A 24199-nucleotide genomic window follows, 5' to 3' on the forward strand; every position below is an offset into this window, starting at 1 on the left:
TTTCTTGGACTCTAGGGAAGGTACTTAGAGAATCAGTCTCTTTCTACACACACACACACACTCACACACTCACACTCTCTCTCTCTCTCTCTCTCACACACTCACTCCTTAGCTTTCTCTGACCTGGAACACTAGGAGAGTGAAGGGTAGGAGTTCCATATGGGCTATAGCTATGAACTTGTCTTTCTTGGTTATGAATTCTTAATATGCGCTTAAATGTGCTTTAATAAATGCGTTTCACGATATTCACAACCCCCTGAAATTGTCTACAGAATTGTGCGTTCATGTGTTTCTTGTGAGAGGGTCCACAGCTCTCATCAGATTCCCAGAGGGGTCTCTGATTCCCAAAAGAACAAAAACCTCTGCTTTGGGATTTGAGTCTTGGTCTAACAGTAAGAAAAGCAATGGTTGACATTTATTGGGCTCCGAACACACACCGGGCACGGCTAAGCACTTGACACACAATATTTCATTTGAGCCTCCAGACTTTGCGAGGAGAGTATTATGATGATCGTTCTCTTACTGATGACGAAGTGGAGGCACCGAGAATAGCACATTAGACCCAGAATGATGCAGTTTACTGGAGCTGGGACTTGAACACAGTCTGATTCTAGAACTCTTAGCTGTTCCTTGGTAGGGCCTCCACGCCAAGCCAGATGGCTCCATAGTGACTCTGGGATGTAGCTGGCTTTAAAGTTCCTTTCCCTTCTTCACTTCCCTGCCTGATTCTAGTATAGGCCTCTGCTGGCTGTGAATTGGCACTGTTACCTGCCTGGTTTCCACATCTCTGGAGGGGTGGGAGGGAGGAGGTTGTCTTTGGTAAGTCAGATCTATTGAGTTCTGAATCTTAGTTCTGTGACTTAGTTGTCCTCAGTGTAAGGCCTGGAACCAGGATCCTTGGCCCTTGGCACAGGGTTACTGTGCACATAAAATAAGTTGATAATGTACCTGAAAGAACTTTGGGAGCCATGAATGCTGTGGGATTGTGTGTTAGGACAGTGACATCTGTGCTCTCCTGGGGAGAGTGGGTAGCCTCCGGCCTCAGAAGGACAGCACCCACCTGGTCCAAAGGGTATGAGACATGGGACTGTTTGTTTAAGCTGCCTGTGGTCAAAAGTACGTTCTGGAAAGAAGACATGGTGATGTAACTGGCTCTCTGTGTGTATTGAAAAATCCCTCTTTGCTCTTTCCTCATTTCAGGTTTGTCCTTTGAGTCAAGTCAAATATTTATCGAGTATTTCTGAGTACAAAAGTAGTGTATGAGAGAGTTGTGAGGGATACAGAAGTAGTGCCCCTTTCCTTATGGAGTGTGTGGTCTCGCTGAAGAGCAAGGACAACATGTGTGTATACGAAGGGAGATGTACGGTAAGTTCAAGTACAGCCCGCAGTCGGGTGCTGGCTGGCGGGTTTCAGGAGAGAGAGGGAACTCGGGGCTGGAAGAATGAAGGAAGGCAGATCAGGTTGAAGAATTTGGACAATTTGGGTGGGTGGAGGGGGTGATGGTGCTGGTTTGGGGACAAACACTGAACAGGCTAGAGGGTTTGGATCTGACAGTGTGATCTGGGGGGTTCTGGAGTTCCTGGGAGACTCACTAGCTCGTGGAAGATTGGTCTTTTAGTGGAGTGTTCAGGGTGGATCAGAAAGAGGAGCTAGATGCCAGTCAAGTTCTTTGCACAGTCTCTGAGGATTTTGTTTCTGCAGCTCAAATGAAAATTAAATGTGTTATTGACAGTGATTTTTGAACAGGTGGGCAGGACTGGGCAGACCACATGTCTTGTTTTCCCTGTTGGACTTTCCACGTGGGGTTTGTATCAGGGTCGTGGGGAGATCACACGTTGTTACTTCTCTGTTTCTTTAGCCCCCGTCCCACACATGCAGCAAGCTCTTGACTATGCACTGCACATTGAAAGTGCTCAGTACATACTTATTTTTTATTTGATTCATGGAGTTGGGAAGTGCCAGTCTCTGTAATAAAGTCTAATTTTAGATAATAGTTTCTACTTCCTCAAGCACCAGCATTTTCACTTGCATTGCTAATATCTTCCTCCTTTCTTTTCTGGGGGTACCGTCTTGTATAAGTGCTAATTTTCAGTTTTTTGACCATAAGATAGTAGGTGGGAAGAGCCTGTATCATCCACAAATGGAGTACATAATAGATACTTAAATGATTGAAAATAGGCTTCGTAAGTTAAAAAAAACCTGTTTAGATCTTTATACACAGCCCACGGTGCTCTTTCAGTAATCTTTTTCTGCTTCCCCTGTCAAGAGACCAGGGGGAGGATTGCGATTGGCCCAGTGTGGTGTCTGTTCTGGCCTTTGGTTCTTGCTAGCTCATGCCATACAGAGAACCATTGCCTTCACTTGTTCCAAAATTGAGTGGAACCATTTCTAGGGGAAGGAGTGTGGATAGGCAGTCTGGAGCAGGGTTGGGGAGCTTTTACTTTATACTTTATATAACAATAATATAAAACATTATATAATAATAATAAATACATAATAATAATAATTTAAAAAATCGAGTTATGGTACTCAATTTTAAGTACTAAATACAGTTGGAAAATAGAGTGGAATTAGAAGTCCCAGTTTGTTATTACTGTTCCACAAATATTTGCTAGCTTTATAACAGAATTTTCTCTGTTCTGTAGTCCACGCAGAATGACATCCTTAACTCTAGGTTGCAGGTACTCTGTACGTGTATCACCTCAGATGGCGAACCGGATTGTAGATTCTGCAAGGAGCATCCTCAACAAGTTTATACCTGATATCTATATTTACACAGACCACATGAAAGGAGTCAACTCTGGGAAGTAAGTGCCTGTGCAATTTTGGAGCCTAATTCTGCAGCTACCCTCACTTTTTTCATACTCCTGTTCTGATTGAAGTTAAAGTTGCCAGCTCTGAGGTTGGGCAGCCAGAGAAAGAAAGATTACAGGATTAATTTCCTTCTAACTTATTGCCGTTGTCACCAGTAACGCCTTTCACACAGAAAGCATCATGAAGTGCCCAGTGTTGGGAAGTGAGGGGTCCAGTCCCTAGCCTAGGGGAATTAAAACCCAGCTGTTAATAAACAGTGCTTCAAGCTTTAAATCCCATCTGCACTCTGTTCCCACAAAAAATTAAAGTAAACAAGTTCTTCTACCCTGAGTAAATAACAGTTTAGGGGAAAAAAAACCTTTGTTTGTCTAAGTGCCAGTCAGCTTCTCTCTCCTTCAAGGGGAACAACAGACCTAGAGCCAAAGAGAGTTGTTATTGCATATTTGAATTTGGTTTAGTTAAAGCCTTTGCGGAAAACCTCACTTTAGAAAATAAAAAGTTAATGATGTTTCATGTAATTAAAATATCTGTTTTAGGTTTCAGTTCTGTATTTAGAAACCAGTAAGTTAGGGAAGCAATTAAAAACTTAATTTTTTTTTAATGAAAACGTTAAACATACAGAAAAGTTGAAAGGATGGTACAGTGAACACCTGTATATTCCTACTAGCTGTAGTTAACAATGAATAGTTTGCCAAATTTGCTTTACTTGTTGAGTGGGTTTTCTTTGTGTGTTTTTGTTTTTGCTGAACCATTTCAATGTAAATGACAGTATCATTACACTTTAAATCTGAAGTTTTCAGGTTGTGTCTCCTAAAAATAAGAACATCAGAGACTGACTATTGTGGGTTAAGAAATCAATTTTTTCCTAAATAGTACCGCAGCTCATCCTTTTTTATAGCTCTTCCATCTGCGGTTTCTTTTAACTTCAGCAAAAGAAGGAAAGAGAGAATAAAGGAGGGAGTGAGTGTGTTATGGGATCTCTGACCTTCATGAGGTCCAAGGGAAAGAGGAAGGTGATTTCAGAAATACGGTGGTGGCTCAGAGTCCAAAGAAACAGAGGTGGAGGTGTCAGAGGTTAGAGTTGAGAAAGGATTTGTGTGCAAACCAGGCGCTTTCCCTGAAAGTTGGAAAGGTCAGCGATGGTCCCAAACCTTTGGTGTATTGCTCAAATGTCACCAGTGTTTTCTTCATTCATACCATGGGAGTGATAATACCTGTATTCCCTAGGTTACCGTAAAGATTAAAAGATTACATATGTAAACCATATGCAATGCCTGGCACATAGTAGGTGCTACAGAAATGGTAGCTGCTAATGCCATTCTTTCCCTTCTCTTCCCTTGGCCAAAGGTTTGGAATTATGTGTCAGCTTTTCTCTGGGGAGAGGGGGTTACAGAAGGAGGAGAGGTTGGGTAGCAGCAGCAGCTGTCTGAATGGCCTGATCTTGATCATGTCTCCTCTGCTGGCCTCTAGCTCTACCAAAGGATGGCCAGGAATGAAACAGAGCAGACCTGAAGGCCATGCTGCCCCCAGCTATAGCGTAGCTTTTCATAATGCCGTTGACTAAGCTGACCCTGGTGTGTGGTGTGGTCCCATACTTGTGAATGGTGAGTAGGAAGCTCACACATGGATCACGATGTGGGTGTGATGTAGACTCCTGGGTCATCAACTCCAAGTTCCACTTAAAAAATTACATGTAAAACCAATGATATTAAGTGTGTGTTTAGTTTTCTAAATCTCAATTTACAGATGACAAATGATGATCTTCTTTCTCTGTCATGAAATTATAAAGTCATAGGTGGGTAGTTTCCTCTTCTAATTTGGTGAGGTATCCACGTGAGTTAGGCTTATTGAAGTCCAGAAGAGAGAGTTTGTGTTGTGGCCAGGACCTGGAACCTTGTGGACCAGCAGTTCCTGGCGGCCTGGGTTGGAACTTCGAGCAGTGTGCACATTTGTCCAGTGTGGTCCCATTTTGATTCTCACAGCAAAGACTTTTTAAAAAAAAATCTAGTCCTTTACCAATTGGAAAGTTTTGAAAGCTGTCATTTTCAAACTGTACTATTGCACATCTTCAGTGAGGTCACCTGGTGACTAGCTGCCTTGTCAGCATGCCTTGCAATAGGCCTGATAACACATACCCCAAATTGGGGGTAAAAATTGGAGTAATGTATACATAGAGCTTAATATGTTATTGTGTTCTTTGTTTTCTATAAAACGAATGTAATATAATATTAAATGGAACAATCTTGATTAAATATAAAGTTCATTGTAATAATAAGTACACATACCTCAAAAAATTCACATGGATGGAAAATTTCGGGCGTTCTTGGTAAATGCCAGTTAAGTGGGTTAAAGCAGTGATGGTAGCTTATCTTCTGGTTCTCTTCCCCTCCATTCTCTGCTCTTCACTTTTGAATGCTACTGCTTCTGCTGCTGAGCTGGATGCCCCCTCCCTCCTCCTGGTCAAGTGACTCAAAGGCAATGTGAGATTGTGCTAAAATGTCCCATGATGATGGGCGGTGGCACAGTGTTAGATTGTTAAGGATGACTCAGAATGCCCTGGAACCTTTGTTCTCACTGTACTCCTTCCCTTGGCAGGTGTTATTAACCCTTGGCTATGTAGACAATCATATTTCTTTTTAAGAAATTTAAGGACTGATCAATATAGTTCTTCCATATAGTGAGCTCATATAGCACATTTGAGACGTCATTAATTTTACACGTAGTTTTTCTGAACCAGATATCTTGGCTAGTGTTGTGCTGGATGCATAGAAATGCTTCGTGAACACAGGTGTTGAATTGTGTCAAAGGAGGCAGTTCTGTATTGTGATTGGGTGTGGACTGTACTGCTGGGAAGGCTCCCGCACCTTTCCTGATGACATATTTACTTAAAAGGCACTTGGCAAAGTAGATTTGAGGTGTCAAATCTGGAAATTTTGTGGAAAGGTGCTTATTTTTATTGTTTATGGACTGATCTTGTTTTGTGTTCAAACTTGTTGTTACTAAACTCTGTGTGGTCAGGAGCTCTTGTGTTTACCACCATGTCCCCAGTTGCTGGCCTGTGGAAACTATTTTCCAAATGTTTCTTGGATGCTTTGAGTGGATGAATCAGCTGTGGTTCTGGACAAGAAGGGTGTTAGGTTCTGGTATTGGTGGTAGAAACACAATGGGAGAGAACATGGTGCCAGCTCATTGATTATATTAATTGAATTCTGAGTTAGAGATGTCTTTTGGGGACAGAAACATAAAGATGTGCCTTATTTAGGCCATTTCTGGCTTATGTGGTATTTTTCATTGCAGGGGATAAAAGCCTGACATTTCCCAAGAAGAGCTTTAATCCAGGCCACTTTTACCTTGTGGATTGGTTGTGAGTGAGGGCCGAGTGAGGGCTATGCTGGAGAAGTTGTGTAGGCTCTGGAGTCTGGAAGACCTGCATTTGAAACACATCTCAGTCACTTTCTAGCTGTGTGGACTTGGTACAGTTGCTTAATTTCTCCATTTCCTCATTTGTAAGATGGGGACGGTAATATCTACTCTGCAGGATTGCAGTGTCAAAGCCCCTAGCTCAGAAGCTGGCAGAAAGTAGGTGCTCAGTATCTAGTAGCCCTTGTTAATGTCGCTATATATGTCGATTGTTACAAACTCTCACCCTAGGATCTTGGACAGTGTAGGAAGGGAAGGGAAGGGATGGGGAAGGCTCAAAGGAAGAGCAATGCAAACATCATCTCCCATCTCCTTTGGTTCTGCCATGTGTGCCCTCACTAAGTCTGGTATATTTCCAGTGTGAGCCAGTAGGAACTCTGATTAGGCTTGATGGAACCAGACATAATGCCATCAAAAAGATGTTTTTCTCTTTCATTTTGCTGGTGAATGTGAACCCCACTTCATTAACCCTATTCAGTGTCTGTGCCTTTGAATCCCCAGATCTCCAGGCTTTGGGTTGTCACTGGTTGCTGAGACCACCAATGGCACCTTCCTCAGTGCTGAACTGGCCTCCAACCCCCAGGGCCAAGGAACAGCGGTGCTTCCAGAGGACCTCGGTAGAAACTGTGCGAGGCTGCTGCTTGAAGAAATCTATAGGGTATGTCCTCAGCCTCTGCAGGTCTGGGAGAGCAGCCATCAGGAAGCAGTTCATTGTCTCTCATTCTTATTTCTTAGCAACTTTCTTCCTCTTCCAAGGGCTTAAGCCAAAGAGTTAACCTCTTCCTACCCATTACACAGTTTAGCATTAACTAGTTTTTAAAGGATTGGCTAAATTAGTCAGTGAGCAGAGATCCAGCCCCACTGGTTTGGGACACAGGGCAGGTAACTTTTAATGGTGGGGAGAGGAAAGAACTGAAACAGAGTCAGGAGAGAAAAGATAAAAAAATGAAGCAGGTTAGGTGGTGACTGGCCGGTTGAAGGGCACACACCACTCTGAGCAAAGCGAGTACCGTCTCTCAGCTCCCCCAGTCATTGCCTAAGGGGAATCGGGGCTCATTGTTTGTAGAATTTTCAAGAGAAGCTGGAAATCTGCATTTGTATGTGACAGTTAATTCAGATAGAAAATAATGTCAACAGGCTAGATTTTGCAGTGTGCTCTAGAGCATAGAAGAATGTCTAGTGAAGGCAGACCTGTGTCAGAGCATGGTAGGGCCTTGGAAAGATGAGAACACGGGACAAAGAAAGGGTGACACCTCACTGATTGCCATGTTGCTTCTGCAGCTCTGCTGGTGGGACACAGCTCAGACCTACCTGGACCAACTTGTCCTCTCAGATGCCACTGTTTTTTCTCTGTCGAACCACATGAGGAATATGCACATATACGTACACACACTTTTACTCTGTTTCCCAAAGGTAGTTGAGGTGATCTAAAATAAGCAAAGAAGAAATTGGGAGAGAAGGGAAGATGATGGCAGGAAGAATAAGATGAAGCTACCTGAAAATATATTCTCTAAGATCTCATATACTTGGTTAGAGGAGAGTCACAAATCTGGTTCCAAGATTTCTGTTAGTCTGCACTATCTTTTTCCTTGGTTCCATTCAGGAAGGTGAAACCTTTCCCTTGATATGCAGAATCAAGGACAGGCTCTGAGTGATGGCTATTTCTCTGCTGTGTATGCTGGGTCCCACATTCTTGAACTGAGTGCTAACAAGAGCTGTCCTCTGGGGGATTGGATGGTATATGTTATTTGTAAATTGTCTTTCTTCTTCAGCTGAAGAGCTGAAGAGCCTTTCATCTCTGTATTTATCTCTGTATTTATTCTTGGTTATTAGTCATCTTGGTGTTTCTTTCCTGAAGTCTCCAAGGAAGTTTTGCCCTTTTTAAAGTGCAAAAATCATATCTGAGCCCAGTGAAATAAAAACAGTAAGGCAGGTACAGTGGTGATTTTGTTTTTCCTTTAATTCTTCCTTTTGCCACTGTAACTTATTAATCACTGTGGTGGGGTGATGCCTGGGTCATGGGTATTGATCCCTGCACAGGCCTCACTAAAGACAACAGCTCATAGCCACAGTCTGCTCCCCTGATCCAAGTCGGCGTTCTTTAAAATACCTCATGGGTAGCAAGGTAAAACAAGTAAGAATGAACTGTTTGAGAGTTAATTAAAATTTCCAGGTCTTAAATGGCTTTATTTAGTGTCCATCTAATTAAAATGGAAGACAAAGGACCTATAATTATGTCTTCTGTAGAGTGACTCCATCCCCTTATTGACCATTCAGCTAGGAAATAGTGGAGGAAGGAAATATCCTATCAAATGAAATTCTCCTGAAGGAGGGAAGTATCTTCTCCTACTTCTTGTGCAGTCAAGGTCTGGCCTCAGCTTTTTTGATGCTAAATCAGCCCAATGTTTGATGCTTAACTTAGTGATTTTTGAAAGATAGTAACTAAAAGTTGGGGGTAAATGATCAAGAGGTTGCCCTGCCAGTTACTTAGTTCAGGAAGTTTATCATCTAGACATTTGTGAGCAAAGAATGTGCGTGTGACGCGTGTGTCCAATACGTGCATCCCTGAGCCCCTGCTGACGTGTGCAGGTTTCCTTTCCTTGGTGCTGTGGTGGCTGGCAGGCCCTCTCTCTGACCCTGGGGACACTTCCATCTCTTTCCAGTGGGCCTGGGGGAATTGGAAGCATCACATTACAGAACAGCCCAGTGGGAGACTATAGGGGCAGCTGGACTGCAGGTTTTATATCCCCATAAGTAGTAGATTATAAGCCTCAGAGTGAAAGCACAGCTCACCAGTCCACAAGAAAAAAAACATGCAGTCTAGATTCAGTTATTATTTTTTGTTTAACTCTAGTTGAGTTCTACTTTAAACCATTTCATTGTGCCTGGATAAAGGTTTTTTTTTTTTTAATCATTAAGAGAACTTCCTTTGTCTGGGTCTATGATCTTTAATTGTTAAAAGGATAAAAATACTTCATTTTCGTACGAACAATTCTCTATGGGTCTGTGATATGACATGGTCTAGATGAGTAATAAAAAAATATCCCCTTTGAAAGTGCCATTTATTTATTTATTTGTTTTTGTGAGGAAGATTAGCCCTGAGCTAACATCCGATGCCATTCCTCCTCCTTTTTGCTGAGGAAGATTGGCCTTGGGCTAACATCCATGCCCTTCTTCCTCTACTTGATATGGGATGCCACCACAGCATGGCTTGACAGGCGGTGCATAGGCATGCGCCCAGGATCCGAACCTGCGAACCCCAGGCCACCAAAGTGGAGCACGCGCGCTTAACTGCTATGCCACAGGGCCGGCCCCTGAAAGTGCCGTTTATTTTTTGCCAAAGTTTTAAGCCTCTGATCTAATCCCTTTTGTCTCATTTCTGTCTCATCAGTTACCAGGCCCTCTTGATTCTGTTCCAGGCTTTCTGGAACTGCCATTTCCTATCCATGTTTTTTGCTGCCTGCCTCTACTACCCTCCTCCCTTCTACACCCCGTCACTCCCCCAGACCTGGATTATGTGTACTGGCTCTCCCCACTTGTGGAGGGGAACTCCTTTCCAAGTCCTCTCCAACATCCTTTTCAATCTAAATCTCCCCCTGAAACACTGATCTGATCTTTTCACTCCTGTGCTTAGAGGGCTTCACCAGCTTCTTACTTTCCCAAGATAAAGTCAAAACCCTTGAGCCAGTTAGCAAAGCTTTACCGTAACCTGCCTGCTCCACCTTCCCCCTGCTGTTGTGCATTCTTCTCCACAGACAGCATGCAGCACTTTCAGGTTGGCCTCCTGGCTGCTTCTCACTGGCTCTGGGTCATATTTTCCCCATTATTCTGCTCTTCCTCCCTCTCCAATTCCCCTCATGCCTCCAGGGCCAGCTCAAGTCCCCACCTCTCCAAAGCTCCCGCTGGTGCCAGGTGAGTGACATCCTCTGCCTTGGCAGTCCCAATGTCCCCAGCCCTCAGCTGCTGCAGCTTTAGTTTCACCTTGAATTGTTTCTGCTTCCTGCTCATATCTCATCTTTGCAGTGAGATTGAAGCCATTCAGCACAAAGATTGCATCCTCTGCTGTGGGGGTGGCCCCACCACTCCCTCCATGGTGTCCAGTACACAGACACTAGCATATTTATTGCACTAAAATGTTGGTCCATGATAAAAATCAATTGAGAATGGTGGGATAGCAACATGGTGATATGGAGCAGAGACTGAAGAGAACAGTTTAATTTTAGACAGTCTTAGGAAAAGGAGCAGATTTGTTAAAACAATTAGTTTTGTTGGTTCTCATAGTCTCTATGGGTCAAGTGTTCCTTTTTAGATGGAAATATATCTGCTGTAATTCTTTTTGTCCTAGAATTTGCTAAGTGGGATAAATATTGTCCATTATAACTCAGGTAGTTTAGGAAGAACAGTTGATTTTCATAAAGGCTGGGAGTAGAATAAACCCCTTTATTTTCCTACTCCATTGTCAGGGCAGCTGAATGAAGTCTGACGACCAGAGAATGAGTGTCTGCGCCTGAGAATTGATGTATTCCCTACTCTACATGCATTAAAAAAGGCGGGAAGTGTACTCACATAAACAACAGTGGGTGGCCACCTATTCTGTTCAAAATCTGGGAGAGTCTAGTCTTGGACAGTGATGTGCCATGGTCAGAAACTGAGTTTCTTATTGTGATGTGTGCAAAATATGTAGAAATTCAAGGTCATGCTGCTTTCACTGTGTACAATGCAGGTTTAAATTGTTTTAAGTAAAGTTAAAGTAAAGAAAAAATGATCAGAAATAAAGACATTTTTAAGGCACAAAAGGAAACAGCAGTAATGCACACATCTAGTAGAAGCAAAGCGGCTGAGATGGTTGAGAAATTCAAAAATGAGAGAAGAAAGTCCACCCAAGCAATTGTACTTCAGGAGAAAGTTTTTGAAAAGAATTCTGTTCTGCTTATTGATTTGGAAGAAAAGGAAGGAAAAGTGGGGAAAAACAGTAATAAGAATGGAGGGCTCTGAGCTCAACAGTTCTCCAGTTTTAAGGCACGCAGAGGAGGAGAAACCAATGTAACGTGGCAGGCAGTCTCTGGATGTATTTGAATAAGTGTTATAGGTAAGACCCTTGACATGTAAACGTCCTTTCATGTCAGATCTACTGTAGTGTTCTGTGACAGATTAAATAAATAGAAGCGTCACTCACTAGAAGCGTCACTCACTTAACCCTTGGTAATTAACTATACATTTCTTAGAACCGATTTTGCTTTTTTGCTTGTATGTCCTGCTGCTGCTTTAATTATGAAAGGATAGTTTCATTTTTCACTAGATACATCTCAGTAAACTTGAATGTCTGTTCATTCTGATAGTCTCAGCTATTACAATTGCTTTGGTTAACTGTTAGTTTAACCCCTTAAAGTTAGTTGATATAAGGATTACTCTTAAAAGATCTGTATTCTGTTTTATTATTGTTTGAACTTTGCAGTCTGCTCTTCTGTGGTTCTGATATTCTGAGTATCTTTGTCTGTTCTTTCCTCTGTTTTGTTGGTTTTCCATTTTCTGGTTGGTACAACAATTAATCTTTAAAGTGTCTGTGTTTACAGGGTGGATGTGTGGACTCGACCAACCAAAGCCTGGCTCTGTTGCTCATGACCCTTGGACAGCAGGACGTTTCCAAAGTCCTGTTAGGACCGCTCTCTCCCTACACGTGAGTTGTTTTCTTTCAGCCTCATTATGCTTTCCCCTTAATCTTCCAATTGCACGAAATGACAAAGGTGTTATATACTGCGCATAGCCTGTCATTGTGAACACCTGTTTGTATCTATGCTTAAATGAGCTGGAGGTTGTCACTCTCAGCCTGGTGTTTTACAAGGATTTTGCCTTCGTTTCTTTCCTGTAGTTTCATCATTCCCATGTCATTAAAGTTATGTGATATGTATTAGATAGTTCTTTTGTCTGTGCTTTAGATTTTGTTTCCATTTTGGAGGTAAACTTCTGTTCTATTATAGCTTGGATTTTGTTGTTAGTTTTTTAAATTCCTCTTTTCCCTAGCTGTGGCAAAAAGGACTTTTTGTCCAAGGTGGTAGGATATGAGCTAGCTGGAAAGATGAAGAAAGAGGCAAAGTTCACAGTGATGCCACTGGACTAGTAGGCAGATGTAGAGGTGAGTTTGAGGCCGTGGGATACTATCAGAAGTTGACTGCTGAGGTATTAAAGCAGGTACTACTCTCCAAAAAGGGCAGATCCTCAGAAGACTTGAATTCTAAACAACACAGTGAAAGGAGCATTTCCCACTGACAGTAAATGAGGTTGCTGTAAACAGCCTGTTTGAGCACTGACATCTCTGTGTGTGCACATGTGCTTTTATACCTGAGATCATTATATGGCCATCTGTGGGTGGGGAGCAAGGTTGGGTGGGCCTTGTGTGGGAGGAAATATTCAGGTAGATATGAGACTGAACTGTCCTTTTTCGGTTATCATGGTACCGATGCTGTATATCTGAAAGGTACAGTACTGTGATAACTGAAGAATGGTGGTGCCATCACATTGAGAAAGGGGCAAGCACTGCCAAGGGGTGATGTACCATTGGACCATGGTTTGGGGGCTGTGGAGACCAGCAACTTGAAAGAGATTCTTTTGGAGGCTTTTTTTTTTTTTTGAGTTGGTGGTAGGAGGTTTTTTTGGAACAAGGAAATGAAAGAGAATACATTCTGTTAGCAGTGGGGGAAGACTGATAAACGGGAAACTGGTGAGGACCACGTTATCTCCTGATAACTTGTGTAAAGTATTTCACAGGACAGGAAACCTGAAATTGAGTAATCCTAAATGGCATGCTAACATCAGGAATCAACATTGCTAAAATAGACTTTGTAGTTAAGGCATTTGGAGAAGAGGTGAGGGCGAGAGTACAGAACCCTACGTGCAGAGATTCTCTTCCTCTAGAGTTTTCTGGAAAGAGCTGATAGCTCTGTGACCACCACAGTTCCATTCAGCTTTTTAGCTGGTCTCATTGCTGCTGCTTTCCCAGCCTCTGCTTCAGGGCAGCAGAAGGCTGGACTGCTCACACGGCATGAGGCGGTGTCTAGAAATGTGTGTGGTCGTGGGGCATGGGGTTTGGCAGAACATTATGTGAAAAATGGAATGTATATTTTTATTTTTCCTTGACACTTTTTTTTTTTTTTTTGCTTTTGGAGATTTTTTTCAGTTTGTTTGGCTACAGGGCCTTTATAATCTTTTCAAGTCAGCAGCCCCTGTGGAGTTGGTCAAGATGTGACTGGACATTTTTAAAAGTTCCTGTGTCCTCCTCGACACACCCCTTCACCAAACATTAATTGCAGTGTCTTGTCTTCCAGAAACCTTGCCTAAAATTGCTACAGCTCCTGGGAAAACAAAATGGTCTGCTCTGAATGGAGCTTTACAGGAGTAGGACAAGTTGCAAAATTGTGTTTTGAGACTTGGGAGTGGGGTTTGCAGGACTTGCCTCCTCTGGATTACCTGCCCTCTGGGGTGTCATGCAAGAGGGGCTGCCATGGGGTAGGAGCGGGCAGCCCACCTTCTTTTTGGTAAGCCAGCACAAGGTGGGGGATCAGGGAGTTTATTTTTGAAAGCTGTATCTATTTAAGACCCTTTTTGCCCTTTATCCTTGTGGAAGTCTGCAGTGGCCCAAAGTACTGAAGGGCAAAAGTGGGAGGAAATATGCATCCTTTAGAGACCTGACAAGCAAAGTTAACAGCGTATTTGTGTGTATAGTTAAGGGTAAAAAAGGGACAGAATCTGTAGTCAGGACAATCATAGTGGGGGGAACAGTTTATCCTAGTTGGATTCAAGAGCTTTGGAGACCAAACTATCACACTTCTTTTTTTGTGCAAAGTCATGAAAATCTGTTTTCTGAAACCTCAAATTTCTAACAAAAGCCGTAAGCAAGACCTTCCCTGGTTTAAAGAAATTTATTTCTTCTGGCAGTTTGCACGTTCTCATCTGTATAAATAGCTTTTTAAATGTCTGTTTACAGAGCACTGGGATTAAGGAGGATGTTTTTTCTTGCAGTGTTGCTTTCAGACCGTTTCTGGAAAATCAGAGTCGCTATGATCTTCCCTTTTCCTCTTCCCTCTGTCTTACTTCAGGAGATTGTTGTTGATAGTTTTCTGTGTTACTTGAGAAAGTAAATCTATATGTGTGAAATTCTTAGGAAAAGCCAGAGACATTTTTTTTTCGGTGGAATAAAATAGTATTGGATATCATGCTGGTATGTGGAGAACCTATGTCTGTTAAATTCGGTTGAGTTTTAGGTGGCTACATTTGGTGACAGTGGTTCCACGTTCCCCTCGAAAAGCTTGACTTTACAGTTTAGAGGAGGATTTATACTTTATTTAAAAGTAGGATTAACAGCAAGAAAAATATATATTAATGAGCATCTTAATTAGCACTTTCAGACATTGTTTATGATTGGAGACTGCGGTTACCAGCGCTCTTTCTACATTCCGCCAGTGCACAGGCGTTGGAGTCCATCCTATCTGGATTTCAGTTCTGGCTCTACCCTGGAGCACCGGGAGACCGTGGGCAAGGTATTTAGTGTCTCTGAGCTCCATCTCATCTGTAGAGAAGGTGAATGGTCCTGAACTCACGAGTTTGTAAAGATGGAGTGAGACTTAAATGAGGTGTCAGGTACTTAGCGCTCCCAGCAGCACAGTGTGCCTGACAGAGCTCACTCAGTGCTGAACGCCGAGGTCCCACCTGGACATCCCCTCAATCTGGGAAGTCCAGTCTCCCATTAAGGTCACTTTGAACACCAGGAGGCCTAGTAAACTTGCTTTGGGCAATCTCAGACCTGAAGTCAGCTGCAAATTGTCTGCTCAGCTATCTCTAAATCTATAAATTTTAAATTTATGACTAACTTCCTGCAGTCATGTTACTAAACTATCCACACACATCTTATTTACTGTTCCCAAGAATTCTGTAAGGTAGGTATTTATTTAGTTTTTACTGTTGGCCAAATGTTGTTTTAAGCACTTCACAAACATGAACTCATTTGGTTTTCCTAGTAACCCTATGAGGGTGATAAAGGCAGGTACTCTTACACACTCTATTTTATTGGTGAGAGGATTGAGGCAAGGTCAAGTCACGTGCCCAGAGTCACACAGTCAGCAAGTGGGATGCAGACCCAGACAATCTCGTCTAGAGTCCATGCTTCCCTGACCCACTGCTCTTATGTAAGAGCTGGGATTCCATCCATCTTGTTGGACTCCAGGCACCTCCCTGCCTGAGGCAGGATGCCATGCTACATCTTTTCAGAGAGTCCTCATTTCAAATTCTGCTGTAAAATGATCTCCTTCTATCTTTAGTTGGAAGTCTAAAATAAACCATGCCACTTTGTTTTTTCCTAACTTTAATAAATGACCTCTTTCTACTACTTGTGAAGTGCTGGGGAGTGAGAGCCCAGTGTCCTTGTTCAACACTGACTGGCCAGGGGTTCTTGGCTCACCCAGGCTGAAACACCGCAGTGTGAGGATCAAATGAGATAATGCACCGGCAAACTGGGAACTGCTGGCTGAGCCTGCTGCACTTGGTTCAGTTGCTTAACTGCTGTCCGTGAGCTAGCACAGTACCACTCCACCTCACATTTGGGAAGTGCTTTACGTGCTGCAAAGCCCTGTCACCTTTATTATGCTGTTTGAACCCAAAACATTTTGGTGTATGGTAAAAGCAAGTGATATAGCCTTACTTTTCAGATGAAAAAGCTGACCTCTGCTCCAAGAATGAAGTTATTAAATTCAGTTATAAAGACAGCAGGAAACGAGAGCGAGGCTGGGGGAGACGTGGGTCTCAGGCAAGTTCGGCCAAGAACTCACTATGAAAATTCATTCTTGGAACACGAGGTCAGCTGGGCTTTGGGAAAGCCACTATTCGGCAGAAAAAGCACCGACCACCGTGGTTTTAAAAAGCTGCCGTGTAATGACTACCGGGGGCCCTGTCAGACAGATTGCCTTCCCACTCTCAGATCTTTCCCCTCAACCTCCAGAGCAACTCCTTAGACCTGAGAAGTAGGTGACCCCAGTATCCAGGTGGCTTGGTGGAGCAGGAAGAATGATCCTCTGTCTTGGTTGTGTCTGTGAAGCTGCCAGAGAGAGCTCACCCGTGATTGCCCTCACCCTTCTGTATCAGGCTTCAGAAGGGCGACCTGGTGAGAGGGGCCGTATTCAAGGGGTAGGCCAGGCAACCTGGCAAGTCCCAGGCAGTTGGGCGTCAATGGGCAGATGACTCTGAGGCCCCATTAGCCTTCACCTGTTGGCCAACAGTGGTGGTGGGAACAATATTTCCTTTGCAAATACACAGGAAAAATTATCTCTGTGCCCCAGAGTTCTCTGAAACCTGCTTGCCAGATGGACTGGAGGCTTTCGTAGAAAAATAGGTGATGGTTTTTGTTTTTCTGAAAAGTAAATAAATAAATGGCTTTGTCCTAAAAAAAGAAAAGAAAAGAAGCTCATTACAGATAGAGTTTTTTAAGTTGACTTCAAATCCTTCACCCCGGAGTTGTGTAGAATCTCAATTGCCTAAAATGGTTAGTCTGAAAAGCTGCCAGTTACACTGTGCAGGTGGTCATCCGTTGAGGAGCAGAGTTGCTCTCGGTGTGCCATGGATCTCTCTTTTGCCTGGCTGTGTGGCCGTGGGGCTATGTCTAGGAAGTGTGGATCTACAATATGGTTTTGGAAGAGAAGGAAAGGGACGTTCTGCGCTGGGGAGGTGGGGCCTCGTAGGGCCTGTGTGCGGCTGTGGCTGCAGAGCTGTGGAGAATGATGTAGTTCAGCTCCAGATGTGACTTTGTGCAGCTGCATATAGATGTGGGGTGAGTTTATTCTCCATTTTCTTAAGGAGACTGTTAGGATTTAATGTCACCTGTGGTTATTTCTTAGCTTCCAAGCATGTTTGCTTTTTGATATCCCAGCTACAGAAGATATAGGGAGAATGAGGCTGAAGGTGGGAGAACATTCTCAAACATCCCTTAATCCAGTCCCTTACACAGTCTTCCTCAGACAGACCGCGGGGCTGGCAGAACATTATGTAAAAAGTGGAACCGACTTTGCTTTTTCTAACTATTCCAAAGGCCACAAATCCCCAAAGCTGCAAATATGTAGGCCTGCACACTCAGGCCTGTGTTCCTCCTATCCTTCTCCAAGAGATCAGAAGCAAGCCGAGGCCTTGTAGGAATTCTGCCAGCTGGGGAAGGTGTCTGGTTTTTCTAGCACAGTTGAGTGATTCAGAGTGAGGTAGGCTGGGGAGGTTCTGGGAGCAGTGCGTGCCCCAGGCCTGTATTAGAGCTCAGGCAGCACCGAGAGAAAACAGACTGTTTTCTCCTTAGGATGCAGACGAGTGGTTGAGATGGCTGGCTTTTTCTGTGTTGCTGCCAGCTGGAAGCTTTGCCCACAGATGTGGACTGTTTATTTATGGGTTTGACGTGTTTGTTTTCTTTTTTTCCTAGGACAGGGTGGGGGAGGTTGTGAGGCTGGGGCAGAGAGCAAAAAACTGAAAATTTCAATTGGTTATTAAGACAGGAAAGCTAGCAGGGAAGAACTAACTTTCCTTCATTGCTAGGAATGTTGAAGTCATTTCTCAAAATTAGCCCTAACTCCTAAATTCTATTCGGTGCCTCATTATTGAGTGCCTTACACAGTGCCTAGCAGGTGTAATAGGTTTCAGCGGTAGATAAGGTCTTTGCCCTTGAGGTGCTTAAATAATTTACCAAGGGAGGGAGGGGACAATTGTGCGACAACTATGTGTAAACGTTTAATTAGATACCATAAGTAGAGCCAAGAATGCTGTGGAAACCCAGAGGGATTGTTGGCTAGGGAAAGCTTCTTAGAAGAGTTGGCAAATGCGATAATATTTTAAAGATGGAGATGAAGTAGCACAATCCCAGGTGGAAGAGAGACCAAAGAAGTGAGGAATTTTTCTGTGAGCATGCAGCACTCACCAGCACTCCTACTCTCCAGGGCAGTCACTATTTCATCTCTTAGCCCATGACATGCTGGTCATGTCAGCCAGATAGGGTGAGGAATTGTTCAGGCCCCCTTTTCTTCTTTTTGCCTTTTCTCTCCTTTGACTAGATTAACTAAGACAGAGGAACAGGAGAGGGTGGAAAATTCACTGCAGTAGGCTTTATACTTAGCTTGGTATAAACTGTGTGAGGGTGGGAGCCAGGTTCAGTAGGTTTTTTTTTTTTTTTTTTTGGTGAGGAAGATTGGCCCCGAGCTAACATCTGTGCCAGTCTTCCTTTATTTTGTGTGTGAGTCGCTGCCACAGCATGGCTTGATGAGTGGTGTAGGTTCACACCCAGGATCCGAACTGGAGAACCCCGGGCCGCCAAAGCGCAACATGCTAAACTTAACCACTATGCCACCAGGCTGACCCCTCAGTACTTTTTTTTAACCTTTACAAATATACTTATTTATTTTAAACAGCCTAATTGAGATATAATTCACAATACCACACAGTTTACCCATTTAAAGTGTACAATTCAGTGGTTTTTAGTAAAATCACAAAGTTGTGTAACCATAACCACAATCTAATTTTAGAACATTTTCACCACCCCGGAAAGAAACCCTTTGCCATTCGTGGTTGTTCACCGTTCCTCCCACTCCCCGCAGCCCCAGGCAACCACAAATCTGCTTTCTGCCTCTGTAATAGATTTGCCTGTTCTGGTCATTTTATATAAATAGACTCATACAATATGTGGTCCTTTGGGACTGGCTGCTTTTACTTAGCATAATGTTTTCCAAGTTCATCCATGATGTAGCATGTATCAGTACTTCATTCCTTTTTAAGGCCAAATAATATTCCATTGTACGGATATACCATATTTTGTTTATCCATTCATCAGTTGGTAGACATTTGGGTTGTTTCCACTCTTTGACTTATTAATAATGCTATTATGAACATTTGTGTACAAGTTTTTGTGTGGGTATATGTATTCATTTCTCTTGTGTATATACCTAAGAGTAGAATTACTGGGTCATATGTTAACTCCTTGTTTAACGTTTTGAGGAACTGCCAGACTGTTTTCCACAGTGGGCAGACCACTTTACATTCCTACCAGCAATGAGGGTTCTAGTTTCTTCACATCCTCACCCACACTTCATTATTATCTGTCCTTTTGATTGTAGCCAATCTACTGGGTGTCAAGTGGTATCTCATAGTGGTTTTGATTTTCATTTCCCTAAAGACTTACAGTGTTGAGCATCTTTTCATGAGTTTATTGGTTATTTGTATATCTTCTTTGGAGAAATGTCTATTCAGATCCTTTGCCCATTTTTAATTGGGTTATTTGTTTTTTTATTGAGTTGTAAGAGTTCTTTATTATATATGCTAGATAGCAGACCCTTATGAGATACATGATTTGCAAATATTTTCTTCCATCCTGGGGGTTGTCTTTTCACTTTCTTGATAGTGTCCTTTGATGCAGAAAAGATTTTAATTTTGAGGAAGTCTGATTTATCTGTTTTTTATCACTCTGCTTTTGGTGTTGTGTCTAAGAAACCTTTGCCTAGCCCAACATCATGAAGATTTACTCCTATGTTTTCTTCTGTGAGTTTCATAGTTTTAGCTCTTACATTCAAGTCTTTGATCCATTTTGAGTTAATTTTTGTGTATGGTGAGGAAAGGGTCCAGCTTCATTCTTTCGCATGTGGATATGCATATGGAGTTGTTCCAGCACCATTTGTTGAAAAGATTATTCTTTCCCCATTGGATTATCTTGGCACCTTTTTTGAAAATCAATTGACCATAAATGTGTAGGTTTATTTCTTCGTTCTCATTTCTGTTTCATTGATCTTCATGTCCAGGATCAGTATTTTGAAAGCTCCCCAGGTGATTTCATGTGCAGTTGGGATTGAGAACCATCTGGCTAGGGGAGGGAGATTGGATGGTTTGATTGGGAGGCAGCGCCACACAAGGTTGTTGGAATACTTCATTACAGATACGCAGACCATCTGTTCTTAACTAAACCAATGTTCCCAAACTCTGCCTGATAAGAATCACGAGGGATGCTTGTTAACAATAGTGTTCTGGTCCCTGTGCACTAGGGAGACAGGGCCTGGTAAGGGGTGGGGTGGGGACGTCTTTGCATGTGGACTATGATTCCCAGCTCTACCACATGGACACTTCCGCCCTATCACTTGCCAGTTGATCAGAACCTTCAGGAACCTGTATGTTTAATGAACTCTCCAGGTGAGTCTTATGGTCAGGCTAGCTGGGGTGATGCTGAATCTGCTAGGCCAGACCGGTAGAAGCCTGCATACCTGTACCATGGTCCTTCTACAAAATTGCTATTCCCAAGGTACTCTTGGAGTGAAGTCATCGCTCTGACTTAAGGGAAATGACAAGAAACAGCCCCGTGAAACTCTTTGCCATGTTTACTGTGAACTTCTCCCTGGCCACCTTATTTAATGTGGCCTCCTGCCATATATACACAAATATTGTTATACCCACATTTCCTCCCCATCTGCATGTTTACTTTATGTAAATTTCCATGTACTTTTCAAGAATATTTAACTGGATTGAAAACTTCATGAGAGAAGGGGTTTTTAGTTGACTGCAACGTCCCCAGCACCAAGAACAGTGCCTGGCACATAGTAGGCATTGAATAAATATTTCTTGAATGAATGGAAGGGTGTTGTTGAGGTTGAGGAATGAAGAGAGAGACTTCTCTATTTCAGCATCAGCAGCAGTCTTTCTGCTTGGTTTTATCTCATGGTGCTATGAATCATGGGAGTATGCGTTTCTCTCTTTGCATGAGCTGCTCAAAGATTAACACCATATTTATGTTCACTCTGACAGTGTATAGGATTAAATGACTTATGTCAGGTACTAACCTCTAACCTTTTAAAAAAATTATTTAATTGATTTATTTTATTTATTTATGTTATATTGTGTGCATCTCTGCAGGCTGTCTAAATCCTTTGGAAACTGGCAGGCTGTAAATAAATACTATTTAATCAGCTTTGATGAGCAGTTCTTAATTTTAGTCATTCCTCTTGATCTTGTTAGCAAAATTAAAAGCTTGGGTTCTAAGTGGGGGAAGGAGAATTTTTTAAAAAATCGAATTCCTTTTTCATTCCTCTCTTTTTTTTTTTTAGGATAGAGTTTTTGCGGCATTTGAAGAGCTTTTTCCAGATTATGTTTAAAATTGAAACCCGGCCATGTGGTGAAGAACTCAAGGGTGGGGATAAAGTGCTGATGACCTGTGTTGGCATTGGCTTCTCCAACCTTAGCAAGACCCTCAAGTGATACTGTCACAAGATAAGGCCTCAGTGCTTACAAAGCACAAGCTGCCACGGACACCAAATGGACCAAGCCCAAATTCATCCAGGACAGGATAACCTCTTATATTAAGGACTTATTAATTTTACTTAAAAAAAAAGCAGAATATTCAAATAAAAGACATCTCTATATCATGTGGTTTCCAGCCATTTCTCCACTGTCATTGACATTCCTCAGGAGGCCCAGCGATGACGAGCGCTCCCTTGGCTTACCTGGACGAAGAGTTTTGCCTTCAGGACACAGTTGTGCTGCTAGAACAACATGACAGCTGATTTCAGCAGTGCTTCCTCAGCCCACACCCCGGGCTTCTGTCATATGGCCATTTTCCAGACCTCTGGAGACTGTTAACTGTTCTTTCTGCAAGGACTGACCTCTTTGAGCCTCAATTTCTGTGTAAGGATTAAATGAAGATAATGTGGGTGGAAGCTCTTTATGAGTAGTGCAGTGCTATGCAAGTGTCAGAGATTGGTATATTAGACTGTTTTATCCTTTGTCTTCTGAAGGGACTGCTATCTTGGAGACAGATAGTGCTCCCTGTCTGGTTCATTCTGTGTGTATGTAGGGGGATGAGTGTCTGGGGAGGGCAGGGCTCCAATTAAAGTTATTGGATGTTTTCTATATCCCAGGTGTGTTATGTATTTTCATGTTTTATTCTCACAATAGCCCTGTGATGTAGATTTTATCTCCACAAGAAAATTCAAAAAGGGTATTTTGTTCCTTTGAAATTTATGATGTAAAGATATTAGATCTCCTGATTCAAAGATCTAAGTGTAATAGTGTCCAAGTCTGGAATTTTACCTTACTTGCAAGCTAGTAAGTTAGATTATTACTGTTTCATGTATGCTACCAAAAGACATGACAGTCCTGGGTCAGAGACAAAGAACTTTATTACTCAGAGCACAACAAACAGCATGAGCTTCATGTTTGTATCTGTTTCCCCTGCCTCCAAGTCCCACAGTGGTGATGTGGAGGGGCTCTAGCTAGATGCCATGCACACAGTGGGTTTGCATCACAGCCAAGGGACATGCATGCTTGGGGACTCCACCTCTTACAACAAGCCTGCTCTTTGTTCTAGATGGGGACATTGCGTCATCCGTTAAGATTGCTTGCTGTGAATACAGTTATGAGAAAGGGCCTGGGTAAAGGCCCTCCCCAACGAGAATGTGCAGGAACACTCAGGGCCCATGGTGGATTGCCCCTGCCAACTAATAGAGTCTGCATTTGGTGTGTGTCCAGGGTTGGGGTTGGTAGAAGGAGAAAGAGCTAATTCTTTCTACTAGGGTTCCAAATGGCAACCCTGGTAGAGTAGAGCCCTGTAGTGGGCTTTTGAAGTAAAGAAAGGTCATTGCCTCCCTAGTCCTCTTGGTACTCTTTTCTTTTTCAGTGAAAGGAGGCCAGAAGAAGTCTGTGCTCTCATGACTGGGGATGTGGGAGGATGTGGAGATGGAAGGCTAACATTGAAGAAGTCCAGGCCGTTTTGAATGTGGCGCTCTACTTAGTGAGAGCTTTATATACTGTACTAGTTTTCTGTTGCATAACGTATTACCACAAACTTGGGAACTTAAAACAATACCCATTTATCATCTCACAGTTCTGTAGGTTAGGGATCCCTGTGGGCTTTGTTGGGTTCTCTGCTTAGGGTCTTAGAAGGCTGATGTCAAGGTGTCAGCCAGGCAGGGCTCTGGGAAAGAATGTGTTTCCAGCTCATTCAGGTTGTTGGTGGAATTCAGGTTGTAGGGCTGGAGTCTGCGTTTCTGGCTGGCTGTCAGCTAGAGACAACTCTCAGCTTATGGAGGCTGCCCGCCTCTGTAACAAGTTCCTTGTAACTTGGTTCCCTCCATCCTCAAGCCAGCAATGGTGCATCAAATCCTTCTTGTGCTTTGAATCTAACTTCCTTTTGTGGTATCAGCCGAAGAAAACATTGCTTTTAAATGACTCATATCCCAGTCCCAACTGGAAAATCTCGCTAACTTAAGGTCATCTGATCACAGCAGTACCTAGATTAGTGTGTGAATAATCAGGGGCCGGGCATCTTGGACAGCCATCTGAGGATTCTGCCTACCACACATGCTGCAGTTTTATTTAGTGCTGCTGATGTTTAACCCAGATCTGCCCATGCTCAGATACAGAACTAAGTGGCCATATTGCTTTGGACGTGTCAAATACTATCCTACAGGCGCTTTCTGTCCCTTGGGACAAGCTCTGAAAATGGTACTGTTGGTCAATTTAGGGTGGCATGTAGACTCCGGGCATATCATTGCAAGCAGTAGAAGGGACATGTGCCCCTATCTGTTGTAAACACAAAAGTGTCTGGTGGTTTCTAGCCCCCCATCTGGCACAGCAGCTTCTGGAGTGGGAACATCTGGAGGTAGTGGTGATGATATTGCCAAAAGGAGGGTGAGTTTAATATTTATTTACACAGCCTGCTTCCAGCCCCTTCTCAAATGCCCGAGAGAGGCAATACCATTCCTTGGGCAGAAGCCATCCTGTGCAGGTTCCAGGCACATCTTAGTGTCATTCAGCTCCTACAGTCTCTGCCTTGTTCTTAGCTCCTGGTGGGTCCAGCTACCCCTGGGTTGTTTGATGAGAGTTTCTGGCATTTTGGGGTTGTCTTTCTGTCTTGGCCTGTTTGTTCCCCTCTGCTGACAGAGACAGACCACTCTGAGTTCAATGAGACCAGTGA

General features: G+C 43.0%; 1 protein-coding gene across 2 annotated transcripts in view; it reads left to right on the plus strand.

Annotated features, from left to right (window-relative positions):
- Nucleotides 1-22136, plus strand: part of RCL1 (RNA terminal phosphate cyclase like 1) — a 56555-nt gene extending 34419 nt beyond the window's left edge. Inside the window, exons 6-9 of one of the 2 annotated variants that reach the window (XR_015555433.1) lie at nucleotides 2682-2807; nucleotides 6713-6892; nucleotides 11808-11911; nucleotides 21333-21480. Coding sequence is in view for 1 of the 2 variants with exons in the window: in XM_004440667.3 (XP_004440724.1) it covers nucleotides 2682-2807; nucleotides 6736-6892; nucleotides 11808-11911; nucleotides 21333-21483 (538 nt within the window). In the remaining variant the exon portion in view is untranslated. Of the gene's footprint in view, nucleotides 1-2681; nucleotides 2808-6712; nucleotides 6893-11807; nucleotides 11912-21332 lie in introns of both variants that reach the window. The other variant, XM_004440667.3, reaches the window with a different exon arrangement.
- The last annotated feature ends 2063 nt before the right edge of the window (nucleotides 22137-24199 follow it).

The sequence above is a fragment of the Ceratotherium simum genome, chromosome 20 (assembly GCF_057802395.1).
Source record: "Ceratotherium simum simum isolate JZ-2026a chromosome 20, ASM5780239v1, whole genome shotgun sequence".
Lineage (NCBI taxonomy): Eukaryota > Metazoa > Chordata > Mammalia > Perissodactyla > Rhinocerotidae > Ceratotherium > Ceratotherium simum.